Source organism: Nematolebias whitei, chromosome 3, assembly GCF_014905685.2.
Source record: "Nematolebias whitei isolate Nwh7 chromosome 3, NemWhi1, whole genome shotgun sequence".
Taxonomy (NCBI): domain Eukaryota; kingdom Metazoa; phylum Chordata; class Actinopteri; order Cyprinodontiformes; family Rivulidae; genus Nematolebias; species Nematolebias whitei.
In genome coordinates this window covers 22,212,936-22,239,689 of record NC_056500.1, presented here as the reverse complement: position 1 = coordinate 22,239,689, position 26,754 = coordinate 22,212,936, and the positions used below count along the sequence as shown (strand labels likewise).

The 26,754-nt window shown below is 38.3% G+C and overlaps 3 protein-coding genes across 3 annotated transcripts in view; 1 reads left to right on the top strand and 2 right to left on the bottom strand.

Moving 5' to 3' along the window:
- Positions 1 to 35: 35 nt before the first annotated feature.
- Positions 36 to 9,253, top strand: dnttip2 (deoxynucleotidyltransferase, terminal, interacting protein 2). The gene is made up of 7 exons (XM_037698108.1): positions 36 to 131; positions 1,731 to 3,400; positions 7,171 to 7,309; positions 7,475 to 7,570; positions 7,756 to 7,920; positions 8,075 to 8,184; positions 8,659 to 9,253. Exons 1-7 carry the CDS (start codon positions 57 to 59, stop codon positions 8,756 to 8,758), a joined length of 2,355 nt encoding a protein of 784 aa, XP_037554036.1. The 5' UTR covers positions 36 to 56; the 3' UTR covers positions 8,759 to 9,253.
- Positions 9,254 to 9,675: 422 nt separating this feature from the next.
- On the bottom strand, positions 9,676 to 22,655 carry spata6 (spermatogenesis associated 6). Its single transcript, XM_037674251.1, has 11 exons — positions 22,532 to 22,655; positions 20,479 to 20,616; positions 19,932 to 19,980; positions 19,762 to 19,803; positions 19,510 to 19,634; positions 18,733 to 18,813; positions 15,663 to 16,013; positions 13,304 to 13,403; positions 12,926 to 12,966; positions 12,382 to 12,527; positions 9,676 to 9,829 (listed from the first exon to the last, which is right to left on the bottom strand). The coding sequence occupies exons 1-11, from the start codon at positions 22,613 to 22,615 to the stop codon at positions 9,676 to 9,678; spliced, it is 1,311 nt and encodes a 436-aa protein (XP_037530179.1). The 5' UTR covers positions 22,616 to 22,655.
- Positions 22,656 to 24,841: 2,186 nt separating this feature from the next.
- Positions 24,842 to 26,754, bottom strand: part of agbl4 (AGBL carboxypeptidase 4) — a 396,952-nt gene continuing 395,039 nt past the window's right edge. Inside the window, exons 11-12 of the mRNA XM_037698354.1 lie at positions 25,213 to 25,306; positions 24,842 to 25,050 (exon numbers count right to left, since the gene is read on the bottom strand). Of these exons, the coding sequence (XP_037554282.1) occupies positions 24,942 to 25,050; positions 25,213 to 25,306 (203 nt within the window). The 3' untranslated portion in view covers positions 24,842 to 24,941. The remainder of the gene's footprint in view (positions 25,051 to 25,212; positions 25,307 to 26,754) is intronic.

Genomic DNA, 26,754 nt, shown 5'->3' with positions numbered 1-26,754 from the left:
TACTCAGGTCTGAACTCCAAACCGGAAGTGACAAGAAGAAGAATATAACATCCAAGATGGTGGCCACCAGGAGCGGAGTCTGTTCGGACTCTTCCAGTGAAATAAACCAGAAGATGCAATCTTCGGTTCAGGTACGTCTGGCGTAGAGACGCGTTAAGAGCCTTAGATAATCCGAGGTTTAACAGAGGTGTCAAAGCGGCGGCAAATTAAAGCTGTCGCGTGTCAGTCTGCGGGTGCGTGGATCTGCCGAAAACCTCACGTGGACAGAAACGAGTAAGCGTTTTGTGTTTGTAAATTTCCTAGTTTTGTCACGCACACTGCAGCAAAACATGTTTCCATGAATAAAAACAGCTGGTCACAGCAGAGCTGAACCAGTGGAAAGTTTAAAATCAAGTTTAAAATTAAATCGAGTCTAAAACTTTTGAGACGTCCAGTGTGCTCAACTTTAGGTAATATTTTAAACTACTTAGCACAAATAAATAAATGATTCAGCAACATCTATAAGAAGTTAATGACCAGTGATGGATTTTAACTGGGGGAGCCTTCCACTGACTCCTCATACACGACTGCTTATTTATACAACATCTACTGTAGTTTACATGTTCAGGATCCACATGTCCTGCAGTCCTCTGGTGGTGGAGATCAGTCTCTACAGATTAGATTAGTAGAGATGAGTGCTCTGAATGTTTGTGGAGGGGTAGATAGAAAGAAAGGTGCTATATAAGTACAGTACAGTCACCATTTAAAATTATTATGTTTTCAATTAAATCTGTGTGTTTTTCAAATTATTCTTGTCAATAGTATCAATAAGTTCACAAACCAACTAACAGACCTAAACAAATCAAAGCAGTGGGGTGTTTTCACAAACATGCAGCATTTCTTGCCATTTTTCTCTTCTCGGTCTTACAGATGGAAAAATGAAGTACTTTCTGTTTGGATGTGTTTTTTCTCAACTTTCCCTAAAATCAATATGTCAGCCTCCTTGTGCAGCATGTTCACAGAGCCCTGCTGTCCGACTTTGAGAAAGAAACAGACTGACTAGTACAACAAGTATTATCTAAAGACGATAGTTTCATATTCATGTGTTCACCAGACCTGTACAGATGTGTCCACTGCAGTGAATGTTCAGCCTATAGACTTCAGATAGATAAATCTGACAGAAAACATCTGTTGGAGTGTATTATTGTTGTACATGGTTCTAAATTAGTCAACTTTAATCAATCCATACTCTGTCTTTTTATTCCTAAATATGTTGATGTCAGTGTGTCACACTGACTCTTAAATATGCTTACAAATCAAGTCAAATATATTTTAATAATTTTCTCTTAGAATAAAATGTATGCATGTGTATATGAATGGACTTGGTTAAACACAACACAGTGTAGGATTAGAGTCTGTCAGAAAGAAAGTGTCAAACTTCTGTTGTTTTTTTATTTATTTCTGTTTTAGAATATGCAAATAAAAAAAGATGAATGAAAGTACTACAAATAAAAAGTTTTGATTAGTGAATAGATAGATGAAGGTGGTTTTGTTCTGAGGACAAACGTGAGTTGTGTATTTGAGGGGATGGGAACAGTTTTTGTGAACTGCGTTTAACTCGGCAAAGTTTTTACCGTTTTTTTTAAATGATTTTTATTTTTAGATTTGCATCTTGACAACTGTCAGTTTTCGATATGCTTTAAAAGAGTGTGAAGAACCAACTTTAGTTTTAACGTGTATTTTCTTCACAGGCCACTCCTTCCACTGGCCGAAAAACTCGGAGCGCAGCTAAACAAGTAGGTCAAGTCCAGACGACCCTGGAAGAGACCCGTGGGCATCTCTCGGTAACTCCTGCCACCTCCACTAACAAAAGATGCACCAGAGCTTTGAGGGTCCACAGTCCAGAGCTTCCCTCCACACCTGTGGGCTCTGTCCATGAAGCAGACACATCAGACGGGGGGTCGGTTTGCTCGGCAGTCTCTACAACCGCACCCCCAGTCACACGCTCCATGAGGAGAAGCAGACAAGCTGGAAATCAGGAAAATGAAGAGACGTCTGAGGTGGAGTCGTGCTCCTTTCTTGTATCTACATCCAAATCTGGCCTCAGAAGCAGCTTGAGAAGAAAAACTGCCCCTAAAAGTTCTGATTCAGCTCAGGCTGCGGCGGGAGACGTCAAACCCGACCTCGTGCCCGAAGCAGAGTCCTGCAGCTCTGCGATGTCTGAATCCCAGAGAGTTGCAACAGGTAAGAGAAAACCTCCTGGTGCCAGATCGTCTGCCAAACGGCAGCTTGTAGAATCTGAGGTCTCAGACTCTGACAGCTGCGCCTCCAGCATCATAAGACGAGTGTCCAGAAGAAAACCGTGTCCAATTCCCATTCTCTTAGACGAGCTGTCAGAAAGCTCTCAGACAGGTCAGCAGACCAGGTCCACACGAAGGAAAGCAGCAGCCACCGTAGATGTCTCCGAGCCCCCGGTTTGTGATTCTGACGGCTTTGAGTCTGGACCCACTTACAGTTTAAGCACTCGTGGAAAAGCCAAAACACAGTCAGAGGGTCCAAAAACTGAGGATTCAGAATCTGAGGTGATGGGAGACAGTTCCTCAGTGGGCAGCCCACAGAGCAGAGGAACCCCCAGCAGCAGCCGTGCAAACTCAGGGACCAGCAACCGAGTGGATCCGGCCCCCAGGCGCTCAGCCAGGAAACGTGGTGGCAACGCAGAAAATGCTGTAGAATCAGCTGAGGTCAGTTTGCTGAACGACTCCAGGTTAGAAAGCACCATGACCGCAGATGATGCAGACTGCACCCTGCTGGAGGACCACATGCAGACACCTGAAGGTGTGAAGCAAACTGCTGTGGGTTCCAGTGAAGCAGATACAAAACCAGAAAACAAGGACGCAACGAACATCTCTGAAGCTGATCCTCACGTGGCGCTCTCTGCAGTTTGTGCTGAAGAAGCAGATGGAGAATGTGCAATGACCAGCGAAGACCAGGAGGAGGCGCTGTCTGCTGAAGTTAAAGACGAGGACGTCTCAGACGTAACGATGCAGGAAACTGTTAGCACGTTGAGAACAGACACTCAGCCGGCGGCTGAAGATGCTGCTGTCCAGAGTGCAAAATATATCAGCCTGCTGGACAGCAGTGATGATGACGACGATGATGATGAGGAGCTGTTTAACGAGGAGAAAGAAGAAGAGAGACAAGGAGGACCTTCCAACATGTCTGCTGCATCAGTTGAAGGCCTGTTTATGATTGACAAGCGGCCTGGACAGGACGCTGATGAACAGTACTACAGAGAGGAAGAGGAGGCCACGAACAAAACACTTCATCAGGAGGAGGAAGATGAGGAGTTTGTTGATGAAGAGGAGGATGACGATGATGACGAGAGCTCAAAAATCCTTTCATCATGCAGAAGTTTCCAAGTGTAAGTACATCAAACAATGGTTTTTGTCCATTTATGGAAAGAAACATGAATATTACAAGTTTTTCTTTTTGTCCAAGTGCGTCAGTGAGAAACTAAACCAGAGTCGGATCAGTGTCAGAATGTTAAAGGTACTCATTACAAAGTAATAAAACCCACTCCCTCCCCACAAATAAACAAAATCAAACCTCTTACAAATTAGCAACATAATCTGTGACCCAGATGCTAACTACATACATGTGTTTACCTGCAGACCACAGCTGGTCTGTGGGTCAGCCATGTTCACCGTAGGCTTTCTGCTGATTCTGCCAAGTGCTTTGTTTACATTGAGTGTGGACCCACATTTCAGAATTAAATAGTCTGGAAAACTACTGGAATTAACGTCAGTCAAACTGGACCTTCTGATTTAGCTCAAGATAACCTTTTTATGTTTGATTTAATACTTTGGAACGAGAATCTTTTCATCTTTAGTTTGGGCTTGACAGAAAAATGTGTGTTGGTTTCTGACAAATGTATTTACAAATGATCTGGTCAGTGTGATAAAGCAGTGTGGCTGCACAATATTAGAAAACTTTGGGTTATGCATTACTATTGTTTAATATTACAATGACAGTACTAATTGTGATAAACCCAGATTTCCCTCACTCCTCATTTTCTCTTCTGTCATCACCATCATCTAAACCATCAAGGCCAACAAGAGTCCAAAAGATTGACCAAATAATGATTTGTATGCAGAATGTGAATGTATGGAACTGGAAATATGACATGAGGTTTATTACAACACAATCAGTCCCTTGTGGGTTTAATACTGCAGTGACGAAATCTCCTGCAGGATTGATTCTTAACATTGGTGTTAAATCTAAACGCAGCAACACGTCATGGTCCGTTTAAACTTTTCCTTTTAGCTGTTTGTGCCACTGCTTCAAACAAAGCTTCATTATATCATGGCTTAAACATACAACAAACATATTTTAGTTTTTAGATGGAAATTTTTTAATGTTAGGTGTTTTAAGATCATAATTGCAACATTTTAGTGGATATTTGTCATATAAATAACTTAAATGAGTTTACCTGTTCCTTGTGATGCCATTATTCTACTATGAGGCTGATAATTAGATAATTCGCCCAGTTTTTACTGAATACATAATTTGAACATGAATTCTGAAATGTTAACGAAAGTTTTCCTCACAGTTTGTCAAAACTGCAAGATGAAAAATATTTGTTTCTCCTTGCTGTTTTTTTTTTTTTTTGTAGTAACTACATTAACCATTAAACAAGATTAGTTCAAATAATTGTAATTAAACTGGAGATATTGCATTTCTGGCAAGAATGCAGTGTGAATGCTTATTGCTGAAGAACTTGCTGAAACAGCTGAAATTATCTAAAAAAAAAAAAAAAAATCATTCTGAAATGTAGCTGAAATGGGAGAAAAAGCCCAAGTTAGCATATGAAAGCAGAAAGAACACATATTTGCTGAATAAAGTTTAAATATGCAGAAATGAGCACAAAAATTAGGAATTTAGTTAAAAAAGCTGAAATGAGCAACAAAAAAATAGTTGAACAGAAGCTTAAATTACTAGAATGAAGCAAAAAAAAAAAGCTGAAATGAGCTAAAAAATGTGGAATTAGCTGAAAAAGGTAAATTAAGCACAAAACAGCTAAAAAGTAGGTGAAAGAGCAGAAAAAGCTGAAACCAGCAGAAAAAAGTTGAAAGGAGCGTAACAAGTTGAAATTAGTAGAAATAAGTTAATTGGGCTGAAAGTAGCAGAAATTACCAAGAAACACGTGAATTTATTTGAAAACAGCTGAAATTAGCTACAAAATGCTAAAAAAAAAAAATAGCTGAAAAGGTAGAACAAGTAAATTAGCATAAGAAAGCAGAAAAAACATGTTTGCCCAGTTAGACTGAAAGAAGCAAAAATTAGCATAAAAATTGGAAAATAATTGAAACAAGCTGAAATTATCCTGATGCATGTTCAATAATCCAGGTAGGAAAAAAAATTAAATCTGGTCCTCTGGACATTCAAAAAACAAAACAAAGCAAAACAACAACAAAAAAAATGTAGAAACGTTTCGTCTCTCATCCGAGAGACTTCCTCAGTCTGAGGTGCTGTATTCAGCTCAGTCTCTTAAATAGCACCTTCTCAGAGTGGATCAACCAGTTTGCTGCTGACAACCAAAACCAGCTGATCACATGCTCAAGAAGAACCATCAGCCTAACAATGGATCATTGGCACACTGATGGCTGTTTACTATTCACAGAGGGCTGAGTGATACTAGCAATCACAGCATAGTAAGAGGGGGACAGTTGAACACGCTGAACAAGCTGAAATTATCTAAAAAAAAAAAAATTAAAAAGGCAGAAATAAGTTGAAATTACAAGATGGATGTGGAGAGAGCACAGTTTTGCTGAATTAGGCAGAAAAAGTTGAAATGAGGGCAAAAAATGTGGAATTAGCTGAAAAAGCTAATCAGCATGAAAACGGCTAAATAGTAGTTGAAATAGTAAAAAAGCTGACACTTGCAGAAATAAGCTGAAAGGAGCATAACAAGCTGAAATTGGCAGAAAAAAGTTAAAAGAAGCACAAAAATGTTGTAGTTAGCCGAAAGAAAGTGAAAGGAGCACAGCAGCTGAAACAAACAGCGGGAATTAGCTGAAAGTAGCTGAAAAAAAGTTCAAATTTGCACAAGGAAGCTGAAAGAAGCTGAACCAGAACAAAATGTGAAAGGAGCAGTTAAAGGTTATAAACGGATCTAAAGATCTGAAGGATGTAAAATGAGCTCAATTCATTTTCTATGAGAGAATAAAATGGCAGAAAAGGCTAAATATTTAAAAAAGCTAAAGTTGCACCAATACCAAAAGTTATAGCAGGATTGTCCTGAAAGAGCTGAATGTTTTGATAAGAGTTGTTGAATAACACAAAAATTGTGGAACAAGAAATGTGAAAAAAAAAGGTGTAAGCTCAGTCATCCAGGTAGATAACAATAAAAAATGTTAAATCATTTCATCTGGACCAGTTTCTGTGAGGGAGAAACGTTCTTCCAGATGGAAGACAAAACGTGTCTCCTTCAAAGAAACTGGTCCAGATGAAATGATTTAACCTTTTGTGTTGTTAACGAGCAGCACGGTGGCGCAACTGGTAGAGCTGCTGCCTCTCAGCGAGCAGGTCCTTGGTTCAAACCCCGGTCCAGGGGCCTTTCTGGGTGGAGTTTGCATGTTCTCTCCGTGCATGCGTGGGTTTTCTCCGGGTACTCCGGTTTCCTCCCACAGTCCAAAAAACATGCATGTTAGACTGATTGGTAACTCTAAATTGTCCCTAGGTGTGAGTGAGAGAGTGAATGGTTGTTTGTCTCGTTTGTCTCTATGTGGCGCTGTGATGGACTTGCGACCCGTCCAGGGTGTACCCCGCCCCTCGCACAGTGATTGCTGGACATGGGCACCAGCGACCCCCGTGACCCAAAATGGAATAAACGGGTAAAGAAAATGGATGGATGGATGGTGTTGTTAACGAGAAAGATGCCCAAAACGTACAGAAGAAAAATGGATCACAACAGTGTGAACACTTCAGGAACACTCACACAGTAATGTAACGTTTTATAACTGGTCCACGAGATGCTGTCTGTTTTCTAAAGCTGTTGCTGCAGATGTTTCTGCAGACAGGACGGCTCACTCATCAAACACTTTGATAAATGTATATTTCAAACGAACAGAGGTGAGAAATGAGACGTGGCTGCTGCACCTAAGGATTTTTCTCCGTGCCTATTAATTTCAGGAAAGAGTTGTCCAGCCGTATTGACCCCGGCATCAGAGTGAAGGAGCTCGGGGGGTTGTACATCAGTTTTGATGGCAGCAAATCAAAACCCGTCTCCAGTTCATCGCAAAAGCTAAAGGAGAAGAAGAACCTAGATGAGGTAAATTAAGGATTGATTTTTTTTTCTCTTCTGAAGGTGATCCGAGGCAACGAATGAATTATAAACTTTTAGATGTTCAGTTTTTGTAGCTTGTTTGACGTTGACCTTTATTTTCCGAGTTATTGAACGTTTGTAGAGTTTTGAGCAGTTTTCTCTCCTGCACAGGTGATGAAGAAGAGTGTGATTGGACCAGACTTTGAGAAGAAGGACGCAGTGCCTCATTGCAGTGAATCCAAACAAGCCTTGAAGCTCAAACGCAGAGTGAGTTTCAGAGGAGTCCTTTGGTGTATAGATTTACTGCTGTCAAAGTTTGTAAGCATCTGTGCAGTGAAATAATTTACTGAATCCAATCGTCCGGGATGTGGAGCCCTCACATCCAAGAAGGTTGCAGTTCGTTCTACACCTTAAAGAAATCACAGACGTCATTGTTTTGTTTGTTTCCCCAGGCCGAGCGGGAGAAATCAACAGGAAGTGGTTGGTTTGATATGAAGGCCCCAGAGCTCACTCAGGAGCTGAAAGGAGACCTCAAAATCCTGAAGATGAGAGGCTCCCTGGATCCGAAGAGGTTCTACAAAAAGAACGACAGAGATGGGTTTCCCAAATATTTCCAGGTCAGTATGAACACTCGTAGTCTTCAAATAATAAAAAAGGCAGATCCTCAAAATGTTATATTCAAATGTTTTACAATGCAACATTTCACTTTGTATTATTGTGAGGTTGTCAGATACCACATTCTGTAAATGTTTGTGTTTGTGTGCGGTGTAGATCGGCACAGTGGTGGACAACCCAGCCGACTTCTACCATTCCCACGTTCCCAAGAAGGAGAGGAAGAGAACCATGGTGGAGGAGCTGCTGGCTGACGCCGAGTTCAGACGGCAAGTTACAAACTGCAACGTTTGGCCTCATCGTTCATCGGCAGCTTTAATCTTCACTGGATGTTTTTATTATTTTATTGTGGGCTTGACATTTAAAACTAGAAATGACTCCGATCAACCTGCTGAGTGCAGAGAATATATTCAATATTTAATAAAGACAAAAAAGTATACATTTAGGTTGTAGGAAATTTTAAAGAACTGTAAAAAATTAAAGTCAATAATAACTGCACTAAGATATTAGCTAATTGGCTGTTTGAGTCTATCTTCCTGAGCCATAGATGTAGTAGTAGTAGTAGTAGATGGTATTATTTACTGCAGAACATAAAACTTCTATTTTCTTCTAGTCTAGTGCTGCTTCTGGTGAACATTGATTTATTGCAAAAGTAGAGCAAGATGCATTCAGTGGACATCAAGTGTTGGTGTTCTTACTAATCACATAAAAAAATAAATAAATATGCATTTCTTCTTTTTCAGGAAAAACAAAAAGAGGTACCAGATGGTAATGGCAGAGAAAGCAGCACAAGGAGCTGGCAGGAGGAACAAGAAGAAATTCCAGAAGAAGTTGAAGATATAATGAACACCGACTTGGAGGCTTTTCATAAATACTCTTATCTGAAGGCGCTAAAACAGACTAGCAGTGATCAGACTGCATCATTTTTAATTCAAATCACAGGCCTGAATATTCAGATTTAACTGCTCTTTGAAGTATTGTTTCTATGTCCACCTGAAACCTGTTGTGCAACAAAATCGTACAATACGAAACATTTTTATCTGTTTGGGGAAATGCATTAGGAATATTTGATTTTCACATTATGGTCCTTGATCCAGTTGAAAAGTGGTCGTTTACAACAGTGTTTAGTGTCGTTCAGACAGAGTTCGGTCTCAGAACATCTGGAATGAACTCACTGTTGAAATAATCTGGCAGAAATACACACTTCCACTTTGATAAAAATGGCAAACTTCAAACAATTCTGCTTTTTAATGGCAGTTTGTGTGTAAATGTTTGCATTTTTCTGGTGAAATCTTTTTGTTTCCTGCTCTTTCATTCAGGATTCCTTTAGTTCCTCTTCTCTCAGATCCCTTCAGTCTGGTGGCTCGACTACCTTCTTGTGTCTCTGGCGTTTCAAGAGACGAGCCCATTAACAGCTGCAGCTTACATCCGCCTCGTCTCCTTCCCACACGCATGAAATACTGCTTCTATATACCCGAGCCAATTTCAGACGGCTTTAGAGAAATTTAGTTTTTTTTTTTATTGCGGCCCAGCTGATAGGTGGGAGGAAAGCAGTGTTGGTACAGTTTTGAACAGAACCAGAGCAAATATCCTGCCGTTTTCAAAAGGAACAAGAAGCCAGCGTGTGCTGGGAAGGTTTGAAATTATGAATAAAGATTTTTAAATACACAGCTGATGTGGTTTTATTTCTACATGTAAGATGTGTTTTAGTCTAACCAGCAATAATTATTTTGACAGAAAACTGCAATATTAAAATGACTTCATGGCAGAAACTCAGTAATTCGCATTCTGTTTTTAGTCCTGTCGAGTTGAAGGTCTTCGCTCACTCTGTGGGTCAAAGTGGTTTTGTGTGTGCGCAGAATGCTCTGAACTCTGCTGTGGATCTGCTCCCAGTAGGATGGACCCGTCTGAAATCTGAGACAGATGAGAAGTTTAACTCAATTTTCAGTATCACACGTTAAACAGAGATCAGAGTTCATGCTCGATAATCCAGATAGAAAATCCAACAAAGTTCAGTCAGGTCATCTGGACGGTTTATTTTTCTGAGATGTTTCATCCATCCAAAGGACTTGATCAATCTGAGGTGCCACAAACAAATGGCACCCCCCACACAGTGGACCAACCAGTTTGCTGGTGATGGCCCGCCCTCTCTCCCATCGACGACTACTGGTTGGTCCACTGTGTAGGTGGTGCTGTTTGTAACTCCTCGGATTGATGAAGTCCTTTGGATGAAGGACGAAACTTCTCAGCAGAAAAAGAAACCGTCCAGATGACTTGACTGAACTTTGTTAAACATTGGAGACAATTTAGATAGTTGAGATAAAAGTGTATTTCTGCTGTGTCATGCTTTTTTTTTTTTTTTTTTTTGCCCTCAAACAAATTGTTTTTTTCATTCTTGAACTTTAAATACTTCTTGCGTTTTGTCAGCGTCAAGGTAAAGTTTACTTCTGAGGAACTAAAAGTATAAAGACATGCGCTAATACAACAAATCACAAGAAAACGTTGCATTTCTCTTGTTCTAAATATAATTTGATTACTAAAATTGTTTTAACGAAATCCAATCCCAAATCTGCCTTTTTTTAAAAACATTTTCCTGCTTCAGCACATGAATTATTGTCTATCAGACCTCAAATATGAACCAGTTCAATTGAATTTAAAGTGGAAACACCTGAACCCTTTGAACACTGATGCTGTTTTATAAAACAGACTTATTTTAGTTTTATTCATAAAACTGCTCTGGTATGATAATTATTCTGAGAAAGTCTTGAGACAAATTATTTTCCCGACTGTTAGTGGTTTCACTTTGGGACAGATGTTCTAAACAAGTGAAATTTACATTCCAAAACAATAATTATAATTATATATACAATATATATTTATTATACAGTTTTTCTCTTATGTATTTATATAATTAAAGAATCACTTTTTAATATTAATCACCATTTTGTTTTGTTTTTCTACCACTCCCACCTTCATCAAGTTATTAATAAAATACCTGCTGTCCATAAATGTTGAACTCTTTTAGCATCACAGCTTTTTAAAAAATTATTAAACTCATATTAATGCTGCCTTTGTACACGAGGATGGTGAGGAGGTTTCATTAGTGCATTTAAAATCTTATTTCTTAACAATGTTGATGGCAGACCTTCCTTTTGCCCACTAGTCTGCGCTATAAGCACAGATTAGAGATGAGAGGATGGTGCGTCACCCAGTTAACGACAATTAGAGAGGCATCTCTTTGATTGCAACGATCATTCTGATTTTAGCTTCTTATTTTATTTTTTAATCTGTTCTAAAACAAAGTAACGACCAAGAACAGGCAGAACGTGGAGGGCGGTTTGTGTTTCGTTGGATCTGTGCAGTGTGTCAGGCTAAAACAGATTAAATTGACAAATAAATCCCACTCTACAACTTGTCGTCCACGTCTATTTGTTGAGGAGGGAGGGGAGATGAGTGACAGACCGCCTTGCTGGCCATGTTGGGACAGACGCTTTTGATCCGTAATCAGATAAACTCACTACCTGTTTCAAAAAGTCATCAAGGACAAATCATCCAGAAACATGAATAGACTGAGACTCCGAGGCTTAGGGGGGAGAGCAAAAGCTGCCGGTGGCATCTGTCATTTTCTTTATAGATCAGAGGTTCGTGGAAAGACGTGTCCCTTTCCCTGTCAGAGAGCATCTACAAAGACCAACTCTAATCTCACACCCAACAAATCCTGTCGCGTTTCCAATTGAGAGAAAAGTATCATTCATTTCCTGCAATTTGCTTTTCAGTTTAGGATTGTCTATTGATTTTAATGTTTACTTAGGAACTCAGCAGAGAGGACGGAGGGAGGGGGGTGGGGAACAAACAAACAAAACGGAACATCTGCTGTGATTGATGACAAGGTCTCTCTGAACGTATTAAAGTGTACATCAGGTCAAATGCATCAGTCTCGAGCTGAAACACAAATCAATACCATTTCCTCTTTGTTTTCCCTTCTCTGTCAGTAATGAACGAACATGACAAGACATCAGCTTCTGTAATTTAAAAGGTGGAGGGGAATTCATCCCGCCCGTCGAGTGTGATCAAAATTAAAGATTAGATGTGTGTGTGCACACAGACTTGCACAGCGGCAGCAGTGTATGCCAGCGCCTCGTGGGATCGCCTTCTATTTACTGAACTCTGTAATTGGGAACTCATACAGGTGCCAGTTTTGCTTTCAAGATCTTTTGAGCAAACACAAATGATGTACACAGATGGATCTCAACAAAATCAGAGTAAATACCACAAAAAATGAAAAAAAAAAAAAAAAAGGATTATGGTCGCTCCTGCTGCTTTGGAGTGACAGAGTCGGACCGTTCCACAGTCATCGTTCTCAGGGCTGACTTTTTAAAATCTATTTCTTTAGATTGTCACTGAGATAAAAAAAAAAAAAAAAAAAGACTAATTCGTTTAGATTTGAAGTCCAGAAAAAGATGTACCTGTCTCTGAGGGAGCGGCTGCTGGAGTCTGACACAGCCAAGCTGGACTGAACGGAGGTGGAACCTCTCGCAGGGCTTCTGATCCATGGTTCGTGTCTAGACGAGGTCCCAGGAGGCGGCTGGACCTTCACTGCAGCCGACTCCACCTGGTAAGGTCACATCTGTTTAGGCCACTTGTAAAACACGCTGCTCTATTTTCAGTCCAAGAGTTTAGTTTGACACAAAGCAGAAACACAAATGACACTGTTGTGTTATTATTGTAAACTGGTTCTACTTATATATTTGGCCTTTTTACTAAGTATTTTACATGTGATCATGTTTGTTACAACATTTTCTTCTAAAGTTGACCATTATTTATATTTACAGGCGGGAAATTATTGATGATGAACGTGATAAGCAAAGCTGGAGTGTTTGTCTGTTTGTCCTGATAATAGGATGGAGAAGTCCACGTGCTTTTAGAGACTGTGTAAAAAACAAAATCTTAACATCACAACACTTCTCTTTGTGCTCACTGTTAATACGAGTCTGAAAAAATCTGACTTACTTTAACTGTTCTTGGTCGATAACTCCCGAGGAGAGAAGAATCTGCACAGAAACAAGTGTTGACAGACTTTTGTGAAACTAGACAGCTTGCATTAGCAGCTTTAAAAACTATATTGTTTGACACAGATGTAAGGAAACCTTTTGAAACCATATAATTAAGCACACAAATGCCATGCGGAGGTGAACAGTGATGCTGCTGAAGACCAGTAAATAGATTTTACACATTGACACCAAATGCCTCTAGTTTGTGCCAAAAACTGAAATAGTTTCATTTTGTTTTTTTGGAAAATATAAAAAAATGAGTTATTTTTGCTTCACAATAAGTCACGATGCAGTTTAACAGAACATGTATTAGTTTTTGTGTGGAGTTGAGGCCTACCTGTGTGACCATCTGCAAACGTGACAGAGCGCCTACACACACTGCTGCTTAGCTCGGACGAAGGTGTTCCCATTACAGACGTATTACTGCAACCAGACACCTGTCACAACACACAGCATACAATGAGTTGTGGCTACATTAGTTTATACTGTGAATGCTTATGAAGCATTCACACTATTGTGATCCTGTTTATATTTCTTGTAGTTAAAATCCCTAGTGTGTAAAGTTTTTGGCCTCCATCTCGTCCTGCAGTTTTCAAGCCATTTCAACCATATATCCAAACATTCAGCTCCTTCAGGAGAAGGGTGTTGTGACTTTTGATATTGGTGCAACTTTAGCTTTTTGACATATTTAGCCTTTTCTGCCATTTTTTTTTCTCATAGAAAATGAACTGAGCTCATTTGACATCCTTCAGATCTTTACATCTGTTTACAACCTTTTACTGCTCCTTGCACATTTTGTTCATGTACAGCTTCTTTCAGCTTGCTTGTGTAAACTTAAACTTTTATCAGCTACATGTAGCTAATTTTAGCTGTTTTTCACCAACTGTTTTGTGCTCTGTCAGATTATTTCTGCTAACTACAACATTTTTTGTGCTTCTTCTAACTTCTTTTTGCTAATTTCAGCTTGTTATGATCCTTTCAGCTTATTTTTGCAAGTTTAAGCTTTTTCTGATATTTCAGCAACTATTTAGCTGTTTGTATGCTAATATATTATTAGCTTTTTTAAGCTAATTCCACATTTTTTGCACTTGTTTCAACCTTTTTCAGCCTACTTCAGCAAAATGTGCTCTCTCAGCTTCCTTCTGGTAATTTAAGCTTCTTTCTAAATTTGTAACTACCATTCAGTTGACTTTTGCAAATTTCAGCTTTTTTTTCAGATATTTTCCACTTTTTTGTGCTAATTTCTGCTTCTTTCAGCCTAATTGGGCTGAATTGTGCTCTCTCTACTTCTTTCTGGTAATTTAAACTTTTTTTTCTGAAGTTTCAGTTACTTTTCAGCTATTTCTTGCTAATTTCAGCTCTTTTTTTAGCTACTGGTAATTTACTAATTTTTGTGCTAATTTCTGCTTATTTAAATCAAATTCAGCAAATGTGTGTTCTTTCTGCTTTCTTCTGCTAACTTAGGCTTGTTCTTCCATTTCAGCTACATTTCAGCACGTTTTTTTTTTTTTTTAGATAATTTCATCTGTTTTTCAGCAAGTTCTTTAGTAATAAGCTGAATTTTCATACACTGCATTTTCACAGGATATCAAATTCCTCTAGTTTTCATTGTAACACACATGCACAGCATGCTAAGTTGCAACAGTAAACTATAGTTTAGACCCAGATTAGACCAGTTTAAAACTATAATTCCTGCTGCTGCCCTGTGCAGTAATAAACACTGCATTAATCACAGCTGTACAATTCAGTTTGAGCAACATAAAAGCGAACAATTGAGTTTGCTGTGTCATTTTGGGCCCGAGTATTTTATTAAGAAAATCACAAAAGGTCTTACATTTTTTCCCCACACCAACCTGCATAAAAACCTTTTTCTTCACAGACAGCAGGGCTGAAATCCACACTGATAATACATTTACCACCGAGCTGAACCACTTCATTAAGTGTCTATTTGTTAATTGCAGCTTGACTCTCAATTAATGGGGGTTAATTACAGAAGGGAGATCACCCCACAGGAAATACAGAAGCAGAAAAGAAAGCTTTTGTTTTAAATAAGACAAGTATTGTATTGAAATAAAGTCTATATAAAGTGTGCCTAATCAGTTCTTCCGTTAATGGTGTCCAAATGGACTCTGATGGTCATAATTCAGGATTAGATTTGATGTCAACACACAAGCAGAAACACAGTGGAGAGCAGAGGGGGGGGGGGGGTGAAAGACTAGAGGCTATGTTGTTCTTGTCTATCAACAGTATACTCATCCCTGAAGCTGCATAATAAGAAAACGACTCATTTTTATATGTAAATCTCAGAAACCAGTGATACAATCATAATTAAGCTGTTAAATATCTGTGTTCCAGTTTAAATACAGAGCGTGTTCCTAAAGCCGGCTCAAGTCTCTTAGTGAGGATAATTGACCATATTTCATCTACATATAGCTGAAGCACATTTATGACGTCAAAATCCATTAATATCTTAGGTAAAAAGATTAACGCTGCTCTCTCACTACGCCCTCCATTTAATCTGCCCGCAAGATTAAGTTAAAGTTTTGGAGGCTTCCACTGAGGTCTGAACTACAGCAACTCAAAATCTCATTAATCTTATAAACCTCGTGTACTGAGTGTGTCCAGACGGCATTAAGCAGTCCATTATGATGATGTTGTTGGCTGTAGTTGGAACGAACTGATGTGATGTGACTGACCAGGAAAGGTGGCTGGCTCTCGGTTTCCTTCCTGAAGTGGTGAGGCCCCAACTGGAGGTGGCTGAGTCTCTGCCTGGTGTCCTCAGAGAGTTCACACATCTTGCGGTGAGTGTAAGGGGACAGGGATCGTGTCCTGGAGGAAACCGTAGGCTGTTGGTACCCAGCGTTAACTCTAGTCACATTGTGTCTCTTTGTGACTTTGGTCTCAAGGTGAAGTTTTTCCTTTCCCTCCTTCCATTTGGCACAGTTCTTGTGATCAGCTTTGGAAAACCATCCACTGTTTGAGGACTCTTTTGCTGAACATTGGCGAGATGAGGTTAAAGAAGGCCTCAGCGGGGAAAGACAACCAGTCTATTTTACAGGAACAGAAGAGAATAATGTATTAACAAGCTTACTCTCCAGTCAGAATGTTAACGTAACACACAGCATTCAAGTAGTTCAAATTTGTGTGGAGACCATAATTTGTTGCTTTTTGGAAAGAACCACCCAGTTTAGCCATTAAGACAGAGGCTCTCACTCTCAAAAGACTTGCTCTCACTGGACAAAAACCATTAAACCATTAGCTAAACGATTCCACTTAAGTGTTATAACAACAACAGCTCTGGCAGCGAGCACTGCCATGGAGACAAGCTCTGCAGAATTACTTCAATAACTCTAACAGCCACGAACATCATTCTCTAATGCAATATCTCACTTCCTGCAGGTAATGCCAACCAGGGATAAATAAGTTAAGATAAAATGTTAATTGCATTTGATGGCCATCTCTAGTCTAATATGATCAAGAGGCCTTGGCTGCCCGTAAAACAAATATAATCTAAAATTCTAATTAGAAAAATGACAGCATGTTAAACCTATGTTTAAGAGAAACTAAATAATTAATAAAATGATCATCAACACTGCCATTCAACAATAATCTGATATACAACACCTCGGACTTAAATCGACCCACATCTCTGGGGTTTTTTTCTTTGCTAAATGGACAGTTACATTTTCTATCACCTGGTCAGACGCTTTGACCCTGATTAGCCTTTTCCTTAATCACTTAGCTTTTGGGAATAAAGGCACATTTGAACATAAATAACATGATCTTGTTCCTGTGTGACGCTGCTTTGACCTTTTTGTACTGATGTGTTCACAATCGCAGCGCTGACCTGAATGACCCTCATAGTCTTTATAGTAATGATTTTAACATGTTGGTTTGTGAACAAGCACCAAAATGTGATTCATGTCATAAATTATTGTGTTTAATGAACAAAGACCTGAAAAGGACATGCATATAACAAATTTAATAAGATATTGGGTCCTGTGATGGACACCTGTCCATAGTGTGCCCCCTCTTTCACAGTGACTGCTGCAGCTCCTCAACTCTGAACAGAAAAAGCAGACAAACAGAAAATGGCTGGATGGATGAGTAGATGTTACATGTTTCTCTCAAATCCAGCCGGTCGAAGCAGATGGACGCTTGTCCTGAGCCTGGTTCTGCTAAAGGTTTCTTCCTCGTGAGGGAGTTTTTCCTTTCCACTGTCGCCCTCATGCTTGCTCAAGATGAGAGTTCTGCATGGAGTTAAACTCAAAGCAGTCTGCTCCTCAGATAAATAATGTTAAAATTATTATTTTTATATATGAATGTTTATGTTCAGTGCTCTGAAATTACTTCTGTTGTGACTTGGCACTATATAAATAAACTGAAATGAATTTTAATTCAAATTGGGATTGTGAACTTTTTGGTGGTTTTTAAGATGCCTGAGCTTGTTGGTCCTCACGATAAATGGAAAATGGCTTCATCTTTAGTTTACCTGATTAGCTTTAGTTAACTCCTGGATGTCTGTTGGATTACCGGTACTTGACCTCACAGAAAATTTTTAAAAATCTGAGCCAAAATAGACAGTTTTTTTTTTTTTTTAAACTCAAATTCAAATAAAATCTAATATTTAGAGAAATTGTCAAAAATATTTTTTAGGAATTCATTTCAGAGTTGCTGAGGTATTTTAGTCAAAGTGGACTAGCAGACTGCTCACTATTGGTGTAATTAATGCACAATATATAAATAAAACAGAATTTAACAAAGGAATTGTGACAACATTAGACGACAGTGGAAGCAAAATGCCAGAACAAAGTTAAGCCTTTGGTACTGAGTGAGCTTCCATTGATTAGTACTGCTCAGGATGTTTTGTAGAAGTCTCCCTCCTCCTGAAGCTCTGTTAGTTTACTACATAGTTTGTCAGCGGGATAGACAAGTCGTCAGGAAAATGCCTATGCTGAGAAGCCATTAGGAGAGAGAAAATGGAGAAATCCTGCAGTCTGACAGCCACAGCGGTGCTCTGATCCAGACATCCCCCTGAGGGGCCACTGCAGAACAATCTGACAATCTGCTTTGCTGTCAGTGACATCCCATTCAAACCAATAGCTTAGCTTAGATTACTTCACCTTGGAAATATACGGTAGTCTGTATTTGGCACAACTTGCCAACCACTGCATGGAAGATTACGAATTGTTAAACATTTGATTTCATTAACTTATTTAGTCTCACGGATTTAAATCAAAACAAAAGTTTGCAACAAAGGATATGATCATGTTATGACAGAAAACATAAAAACACCAAAATCAGAATAGAAACAAAGATACACAAGTAAATACTTACTATACTGACATTTTAAAATTCATAAGCAGAATGGTGAAAACACAAATAACCCACTGCCTGCATAAACGGTGTATAAAAACATGCATCTGACTGGTTGTTGTGTGAAAACTCCAGGACGTGTGCCTCAGTATCAGCAACACTGATCTGCCTCCCCATAATTACATTCACAAAGAGACAACAAATACCCTTGAATCACTGCTGGTATAGATAGATGGATGCAGTAGCCATGGCAACAATGGAAGATGGGTATGTATAGTGGAAACAGACAAATGTGATGGTAAGTGATACCACTCATTAGAGTCCTCCAGAGATCAATCTTCAGCGCTGTGGCTGTAGTCAACACATACATACTAATGTACTCAGCATAAACCTCCCATTTATTTATGGCAGGAGAAAACTGATTTAAAAATGTATTAAAAACACACTTACAGGTGAAGCAGCCCAACTGTCGCTCCCATCACTCTCCTCTATGACTGATGTTGTGGTGAACTTCACTTTAGGGGAGATTCCCTGCAGGAGAGCAACAACAGAGCAAACAAAAAGTATTTAACAGGGACACAAAGATACAAGGACGTATAAAAGCGCTGCATGAAACACTAATTTACAACCGCACATCTTCTACGTCTGAGCTGAGAAAAACAAACAGCAGAAAACAGAAAAGCTCCAGTGATGTTTAAATAATATGGCATTCGAAGCGAGACATCTAAATTGCTACGTAGCGCTCAAACATAAACATAAGAGCAACAGGGAGGGGAATGGTGTTTAAAGACATTTATGTCTGTTGGTGCTACAGGTGAAAGGAGGGAAGACAGACAACAGCTGAAGGAATTAAAATGAAAGATAAAGGGATAAAAGGAGGAAGAAAGAGAAATAAATAAAAGAATCGAGACGTGGAATGACAACGCACATTTCTCCCTTCAACAAAATCCTTTCTTAAAAATACAAACATTTAAGAAAACTTGGAACAAGCTGAAACTATCAGGTACTGAGAAATAAGAGTAGATTAAAATTTAAAAGTGAACAAAAGGAGTTAACATAACACCTCTTCGATGATAATAATAATAATAATAGTAAACAATAAAATTATTTAAACGTGTCATACAATCAACAAAAACCTCAAATCACTATACCGAGGCGCAGGAAGTCTCTTCCATAACGGGCAGTGTTGGAAGGAAAACAGTTGGACACAAATGATAAACAGCTCACAGGAAAGGTGGACGATCTGTTCATGAAGGCCTCTTGCTCTGCTTTTCCTTCTCTGTCAAACACGGTGAGATCTGGGTACAGGAAATCTCTGCTGTTTTTCTCCATCGTGGCCAACAGCTCCCCCTCTGAAAGCCATAATATTACAAAAAGAACACGCCCAGTTGTAAAAAAAATCCACGTAAAATATTTTGAGTTTGCATTGTAATTAGTAGATAGAGTGGGATTTATTATGGCCATCTTCAGAAAGCGTACCTGGAGGGACCAACTGAATCAGCTCAAAAACTGTTGTGTCAGCTAACAGGAAGAAAGGCATAAACAGACTGTGAGCTAATGATTGCTATCTCCGCTAATAGCCTATAAGATTGTGCAGAATACAGTTTAGGACTACGAGATGAAGAAGTAAATCCCAGATGGCCGTTTACCTTCAAGGAGGTCAGCGACAACAGCAGGGTCAACAACACCCGAGAAAGTCTGGTAAAACAAACAAGAGCGCCGACAGAAGGATCAATACTCGTGACAAGATCCGGCTGACAGGCCAGTATCTAAAGCTGGAGTTTTCTTTAATAAAAACAGGAAACTTTTTATCAGAACTAAGAGAATAAACTTTTGACTGGAGGCGACAATTTAAACATTTTCCCAGAAGCTTTATAATCTTATTAATGTATTAATACTAATAACTTGTGACAAACAAATAATGCTACAAATCTATGCATGCGACTGAAAACAATTGGGATTTTTTGGTTGTTGTTGTCAAAAATAAAAGGAAAGAGAGTTTTTACATTGAACACCAAGTATAAAATGTAAAACAAATGTTAGGGTGGTAAAAAAGGAACATCATTAAAATAGACAAATAAATCACTACACGTTCTACTCGCTTTAAACCCACGTCTATAAAATCCCAGACACCCACCCATTGTGCATCCTAGACAAGGCTATTTATTTTTGTGCAATCTGCTTTACTGATCTGACCTTGACAAAAAACATTTTGTGGTGAAACCGTAACGGGAAGACAAGAGGTAAGCACAGTGTCTTCCTGTATTGGCCCATGATGCGCACACGCAGGTAGATGTCATTCTTCTCATGCAGAAGCACCCCTGGACATGTAACCTGCACACAATAAGTCCAACACGTCTGGTAAAATGCAGATTAGGTTCTTTATTATTTTTGGTAAAAACCTCACATACGCACAGTTTAAAGAATCTCATTCATTGTGGGTTTAAAATAATAGTACAGCCTGTGATGGAGATTTTTTTTAATGGGATTACAGTTTATAATTTATTCATGCCCAACAAATGCAGCTTTAGGACAAGACAAACACACTGTGCAACACGCCTCGATAGGAGAGTTTAACTCACTTATCAAAATTTGAGTCTATAGCCTTTAAAGAGGAACATCTAGGTGCAAAGACAGCTGTGATGGTCTGACATGCACAAATTATCACTTTGCTGACCAGTGAAGAAATTACTGCAGAGGAAATATGCAACCCATCAGCCCAAGTATTTTAACTGTACAAATAAACAGCTTTCAAACAAACTCCAGTGTAATGTTGTGATGCCCACCAGTAATCTGACAAACTTCTGTTTATATTAAATGTTATCGCATGAAAAGTTCATCATTGCTATTTAAAAAAAACAACAACAAACAAAAACAAAAAAATACATATAAATCATAAATTGAGGTAAAAAAAAATCTTAGCTGACAAACAAATTATCATCATGTTACAGAAAAACAAAAATAGAACAAGAAAATGTACGAATGGTTTCCAGAACCACTTTTAGCAACAATAATAATTAATAAAATTCAGATCCAAACCTTCTAGAACTGCGCCGCTCAAGGTGGCTGCATGTTGGAGCAGCTCTGTTACATTCATTCTGAGATTTTGCTTTTGGAAACTAATTCCTCTTTTTCTGGATGTAAATCACATTTTTTGGATGATTGTTTCCTCTGGTATCAAATGCTGTGCAGCTGGAAGGACTTTTACTGAAACTTTTTTTAGTTTTGGACATTTGTTATGATGCGTAACCATGGCAACAATGCTGTTTTCTACAACCAGGAGCAGCTGATTAACATCTCAAAAGCTCAAATATTATCTCAACTACAGCCCCAAATCTCAAGTGAGTTGAAAAGGATGTTCTGTGGACGCATTCTCATCTACCTGCCAGCTGTGCTCGAGTGCCTGATCACTGAGATCCTGAAACTAGCAGGAAACACGGCTCGTGACAGCGGAGGGACAGGATCGTCCCTCTGCACCTACTGTTGGCTGTCCGCAGTGACGAGGAGCTCGGCAGACTGCTGGGTGAGTGACCATCACTCTGGGAGGAGTTCTGCCCGGCATTCGGGTGATCCTACAGACAGGGGGAACCAAGAGGCCAGCCAAGTCTGGGTGGACAGATCAGACGGCATCTGCAGCCAGTTTCTTAGGATCCACTGTGAGATGGACCTTTACAAGAGATCCTTCCTGTCTACAGCCATCAGTGTCTATAACATCTCTTAATGAAATGAGGACAATGAGTTACAACAACAAATAATTTCCCTCTGGGATTAATAAAGTATTTTGAATTGAATTGACTTGTTGACTTTTGTTGTATTTTTCTTTCTTCTTTTCTTTTTCTTTACTGGTGGGGTTTCGATACATATGTTTTTTTATATATTTATTTTAGGTAAAATCTTTTGACTAGTGTGTTTCTGCCTTCCTTAGCATGATGTTGTAACATAAATGAACATTTCGTCTGCTTTTACACAAGCGCTCACACCAGCAGATGATCAGTTTAATTAGCATAGCAGCGCTTTCTTAGTTTATTTTAACGAGACTCAAATAATGGATATATATTAATATCCTTAACATGATATTTTGTTCGATAAAGATCGCCCTTGGTGTTGTATGTTGTCTGTGATCTGTCGCCCACAGACCAGGACTGTTAGCAGAGGGAATCAACTTGTTAGCTAGCTAACGTGAACAAAGCGCGAGCAGCAACAGCTGTTTCTGTTTTCTTCTAAAGCGGAGAAATGAAAACACACTTACTTTCAAAATGTCCAAGTACACGGTGCATTTCAGAGACTTCTGGCGCTTTTCAGAGGAGGAAATCTTTTTCTTCATTGATGCCATCCATCCAACTTTTCAAACTTCGTTGTCATGGCTGCCGAACAGCAACAAGCGGATGTAGGGTCACGTGACCAAAATCCAGCTTCCGCCTTAGTGATTCATCCTGTGATCGTTTACATCGTTCCAGGAGAAAGTAAATTACATCTTGTTTATAGTTATTATTCTTCGTAATTCTTCTAGTTACCTTTGGCATCTTTCTCGTTCCACATTTTTTGTGACAAATCATTTATCAAAACGTTCAGCTCTGTCAGGACAATCCTGCTATGACTTTTGGTATTGGTGCAACTTTAGTTTGACTTTTCTGCCATTTATTTATCATAGGAAATAAATTGAGCTGAATTTTCATCCTTCACCTCTTTACAACTTTTTATTATTCTTGTCACATTTTATCCCAGTCTTCTTTCAGCTTCCTTACGCAAAATAATAAATAAATAAATATATATATTTAAATCAGCTACTTTCAGCTGTTTTGTGCTCCTTTCATTTTTTTCTGTTAACTACAACATTTTTGTGCTTCTTCTACCTTTTTTTCTGCTAATTTCACCTTGTTATGCTTCTTTCAGCTTCTTTCTGCAAGTTTCAGCTTTTTCTGCTATTTCAGCTATTATTTAGCTGTTTTATGCTAATTTAGTTTTTTTTCTGCTAATTCCACATTTTTTGCACTCATTTAAACTTTTCAGCCTGATTCAGCAAAATGTGCTCTCTCCACATTCTTCTGGTAATTAATTTTTTTTTTTTTTTGCTTTCGCTGCTTTTCAGCTGTTTTTTCCTTCTTCCTAATTTCAGTTATTTTCAGATAATTTCCACTTTTTCTGCTCATTTCTGCTTCTTTCAGCCTAATTGGGCAAATATGGGTTCTGCCTTCTTCTGCTAATTTAAGCTTGTTCTACCTTTTCAGCTACTTTTAGCATTTTTAGCTAATTTCAGCTACCAGGTAAATTCAAGTATTTCGTGGTAATTTCTGCTTCAGTCTAATTAACTTGCTAATTAATTAGCTGATTCTTTATAATCAGCTTGTTCTGCTCCATTCAGCTTACTTTTGCTAGTTTCAGCCTTTTCTGCTATTTCAGCTGCTACTTAGGTGTGGTGCTAAATTCAGCTTTTAAGGTTAATTCCAATTTTTTTATAGCTCATTTCAGTTCCTTACATGTCACTTGGTAATAAGCTTCTTTCTGCTTTGTCACCTTTTTTTCTTCTAATTTCAGCTTTTTTAGCTAATTTCCTCATTTTTGTGCATTTTTTCCCTATTTAAACCCAATTCAGCAAATGTGTTTTTTTTTTTTTTGTTTTGTTTTGTTTTCTTCTGCTAACTTAGGCTTGTTCTTCCATTTCAGCTATATTTCAGCATGTTTTTAGCTAATTTCAGCTGTTTCTCAGCAAGTTCTTCAACTGCATTTTTTCAGGAAATGCAATTGCTATATAAACATATTAAAATGTTTGCTAAGCACCACAAAGAAAAATGACGTTATTCTTCACCTACCTATAAAACATATAGGTTTACAACAAATTTAAGTGGATCCGACTTAAGTGTTTAAATCTTTAATCACACAAAGATAACACTTCTTGATGTCATAAAATACACCACAGTCCATGCATTTGTAAGGTTTACAAAGGAGGGTAATTCATATATTTTGGGTTAATATAAATAAATCCACAGTGGTTAATATTTACATTCATGAGCAGAATTATTATTTACATATTTACATGTTTAAAAGATGTTTAACAACATAGGTAAGTGTTAATAATCAAATGAATCTTCCTTTGTCCTTCACACTGTGTTTACCTTATATCTTTTGATTTAATGGATTAGAGCACGTGAGGTCAAGACCAGAAAGTGTTGTTTATTGTTTTTGTTTTTTTTAATTAAGAACAACAATTCACAAACAAACTAAGGCAAATAATGCTAATACAAAGTAACAATTACATTTCACAGGTTGAGCTGTAGAGTTGTTGAATGTCTGTGGTTGACGAGTGAAGATCGTTGGAGTTGCTGTTAATAAAGTTATCTGTTTGCACCCTGCTCATCTTTATATGTGGAGGGATCTAACCAACGAACCCTCACATTACACATTTATATCTACAACAAACAGCTGCCAAATACATAAAAAAATTTAAACCCAGTTCATCCCCCTCAGCATTGTTTATGGGTTTAAACATCAGCCCAAACCAGGATGAATCATGCTCTGGTTTAAGTCCTTCAATACCAATCATCCCACTGTTACAAATCTGTGAAAATAATTTGTTGATCGGACTGATGTGGAGCTTATAAATACAATGAGCTGTGAAGGATGCTGTGGGTTTCATTCATGCTCAATATGTGTCTGACTGTCTAGTGCCTGACATCCTGGATCGTCTCCTTTTCCCTGTCCGCTGTGTTTCTTCCAATGTCAGCACCCTTCCCAGTGTTGATTTTGCACATCTGGAACATCACATCAGTGCTGGAGAAAAATACCAACATAAACTACACTGATGATGGCATAGAAATAAAAAAGCAGCACAAAATATATTACGTAACTTTCAAAACAAACAATAAAGAAGTACTGGTAATACATTTTACTGTATTTATACTTTTTTTTTTTCCAGGTACCACACAGTTTTACCTTTGAAGCTGCTGTGGTATGTTGTCCTTGATGACGTCGTTGAGTTTATAATAATCCATGAAGGTTCGAGCCACATTCCTGCCCAGATTCATGTCTGAAGACATCGAGTTAAGGTTATTTTTATTTAGAAAGCTGTCGATAAAGAGTTGCACACTTGACCAGAAGTAAAATGTGGAGTGAAACATGAAAATATCAATAAATCAGTATTTAAGAAAATCAATGGGGCATGTGATCGCATGTACCATGGAACGACTTATTTGTATTAACCAAGAGAAGTTTTGATCTTTCTGAGACCTTTCAGCATAACTGTTTGTTTTAATGTTATGCATATTTTTCTTTCCTGGTTAAAATGAAAGATGGTTAACTTAGACACATTTGGGCATTTACAAAACCTGTCAAGCATCAAACATTCACTGACAAACATCACGAAGCATAAAACTTCCTTCCTCCTAAGAAGAAAATGGATTTAAATTGAGACATAAATCTGGACTTTAATGTGTTTTACTGAAAAAACAATCAACATATTTTATGTAAGAATCGAGTGAGTGATTATTTGGAAAATTAAAAAATAAAATGTATTATTGTAAGATTATAGTAAGAAATCTGGTGAGGATAAATAACAGAACAATAACCGTGAGAAATGAGTATTGTAAATGTTCTGGTGTCAACACACTGCTGAATTAAGTTACCGGCTAAATCAACTGCATTTTACTCACGTCAGCCAAATATATGATGCTAAAATGAATCAAAGCAATTGCTTCTATTCTGAGGCCTAATTTAGATTCAGAGGTATGTGCACACACCGTCTCCCTGCTCAGCTGTCCTTTACTACATTAAGGACCCCATCAGTACCTTGGGTGCTTTTATAAAACATCCAACTGTCTGGTGCTTCTGCCAAACCTGTTATCATCAAGATAACAAAGCAAATAAGGATTCATTCATTCATTCAACCTTTATTTATACAGGTTAGTCCCATGAGCCCTCGGGACTCATTTACAAGAGAGACCTGTTTGTCAGTTGGTTTAAGATATTGAACACATTGTGTTAAAAAAGCCAACAGTTTCCAATAAGCAAGAGTGAAAAACAACAATTACAGATAAAACGTCAAAGTAAATTTCACCGAGTCACAATAGTGAGATAATTAGAAGAACGCATCAATATCTGCTGGCAATCGTTCTTGAGACTTCTCTGCAGCCCCTATCTATCATCGTCCACCAATACAAGACTTTCATATTTGAAATTCAGATAGACCCAAACACGAATAGATTCATGAAGGTTTCTTCTGATCTGGTGCCAGTGATGTTGCTCTGCCTCCATTCTTCATCAGTCTGAAGCTTGACGAGACCATGCAGCTCCATAATCTGTCTTTTCTCCAATCATTACCTCGTTGATACTCAGACACGTGCTGTCATCTGATGAGCTATTCATCTGTCACAGGTGACTGACTGAAACAACCAAATACAGAATATATATATATATATATATATATATATATATAATTTTTTTATTATAATTATTTTTCCTAGAAGATAGGAAGAGCAC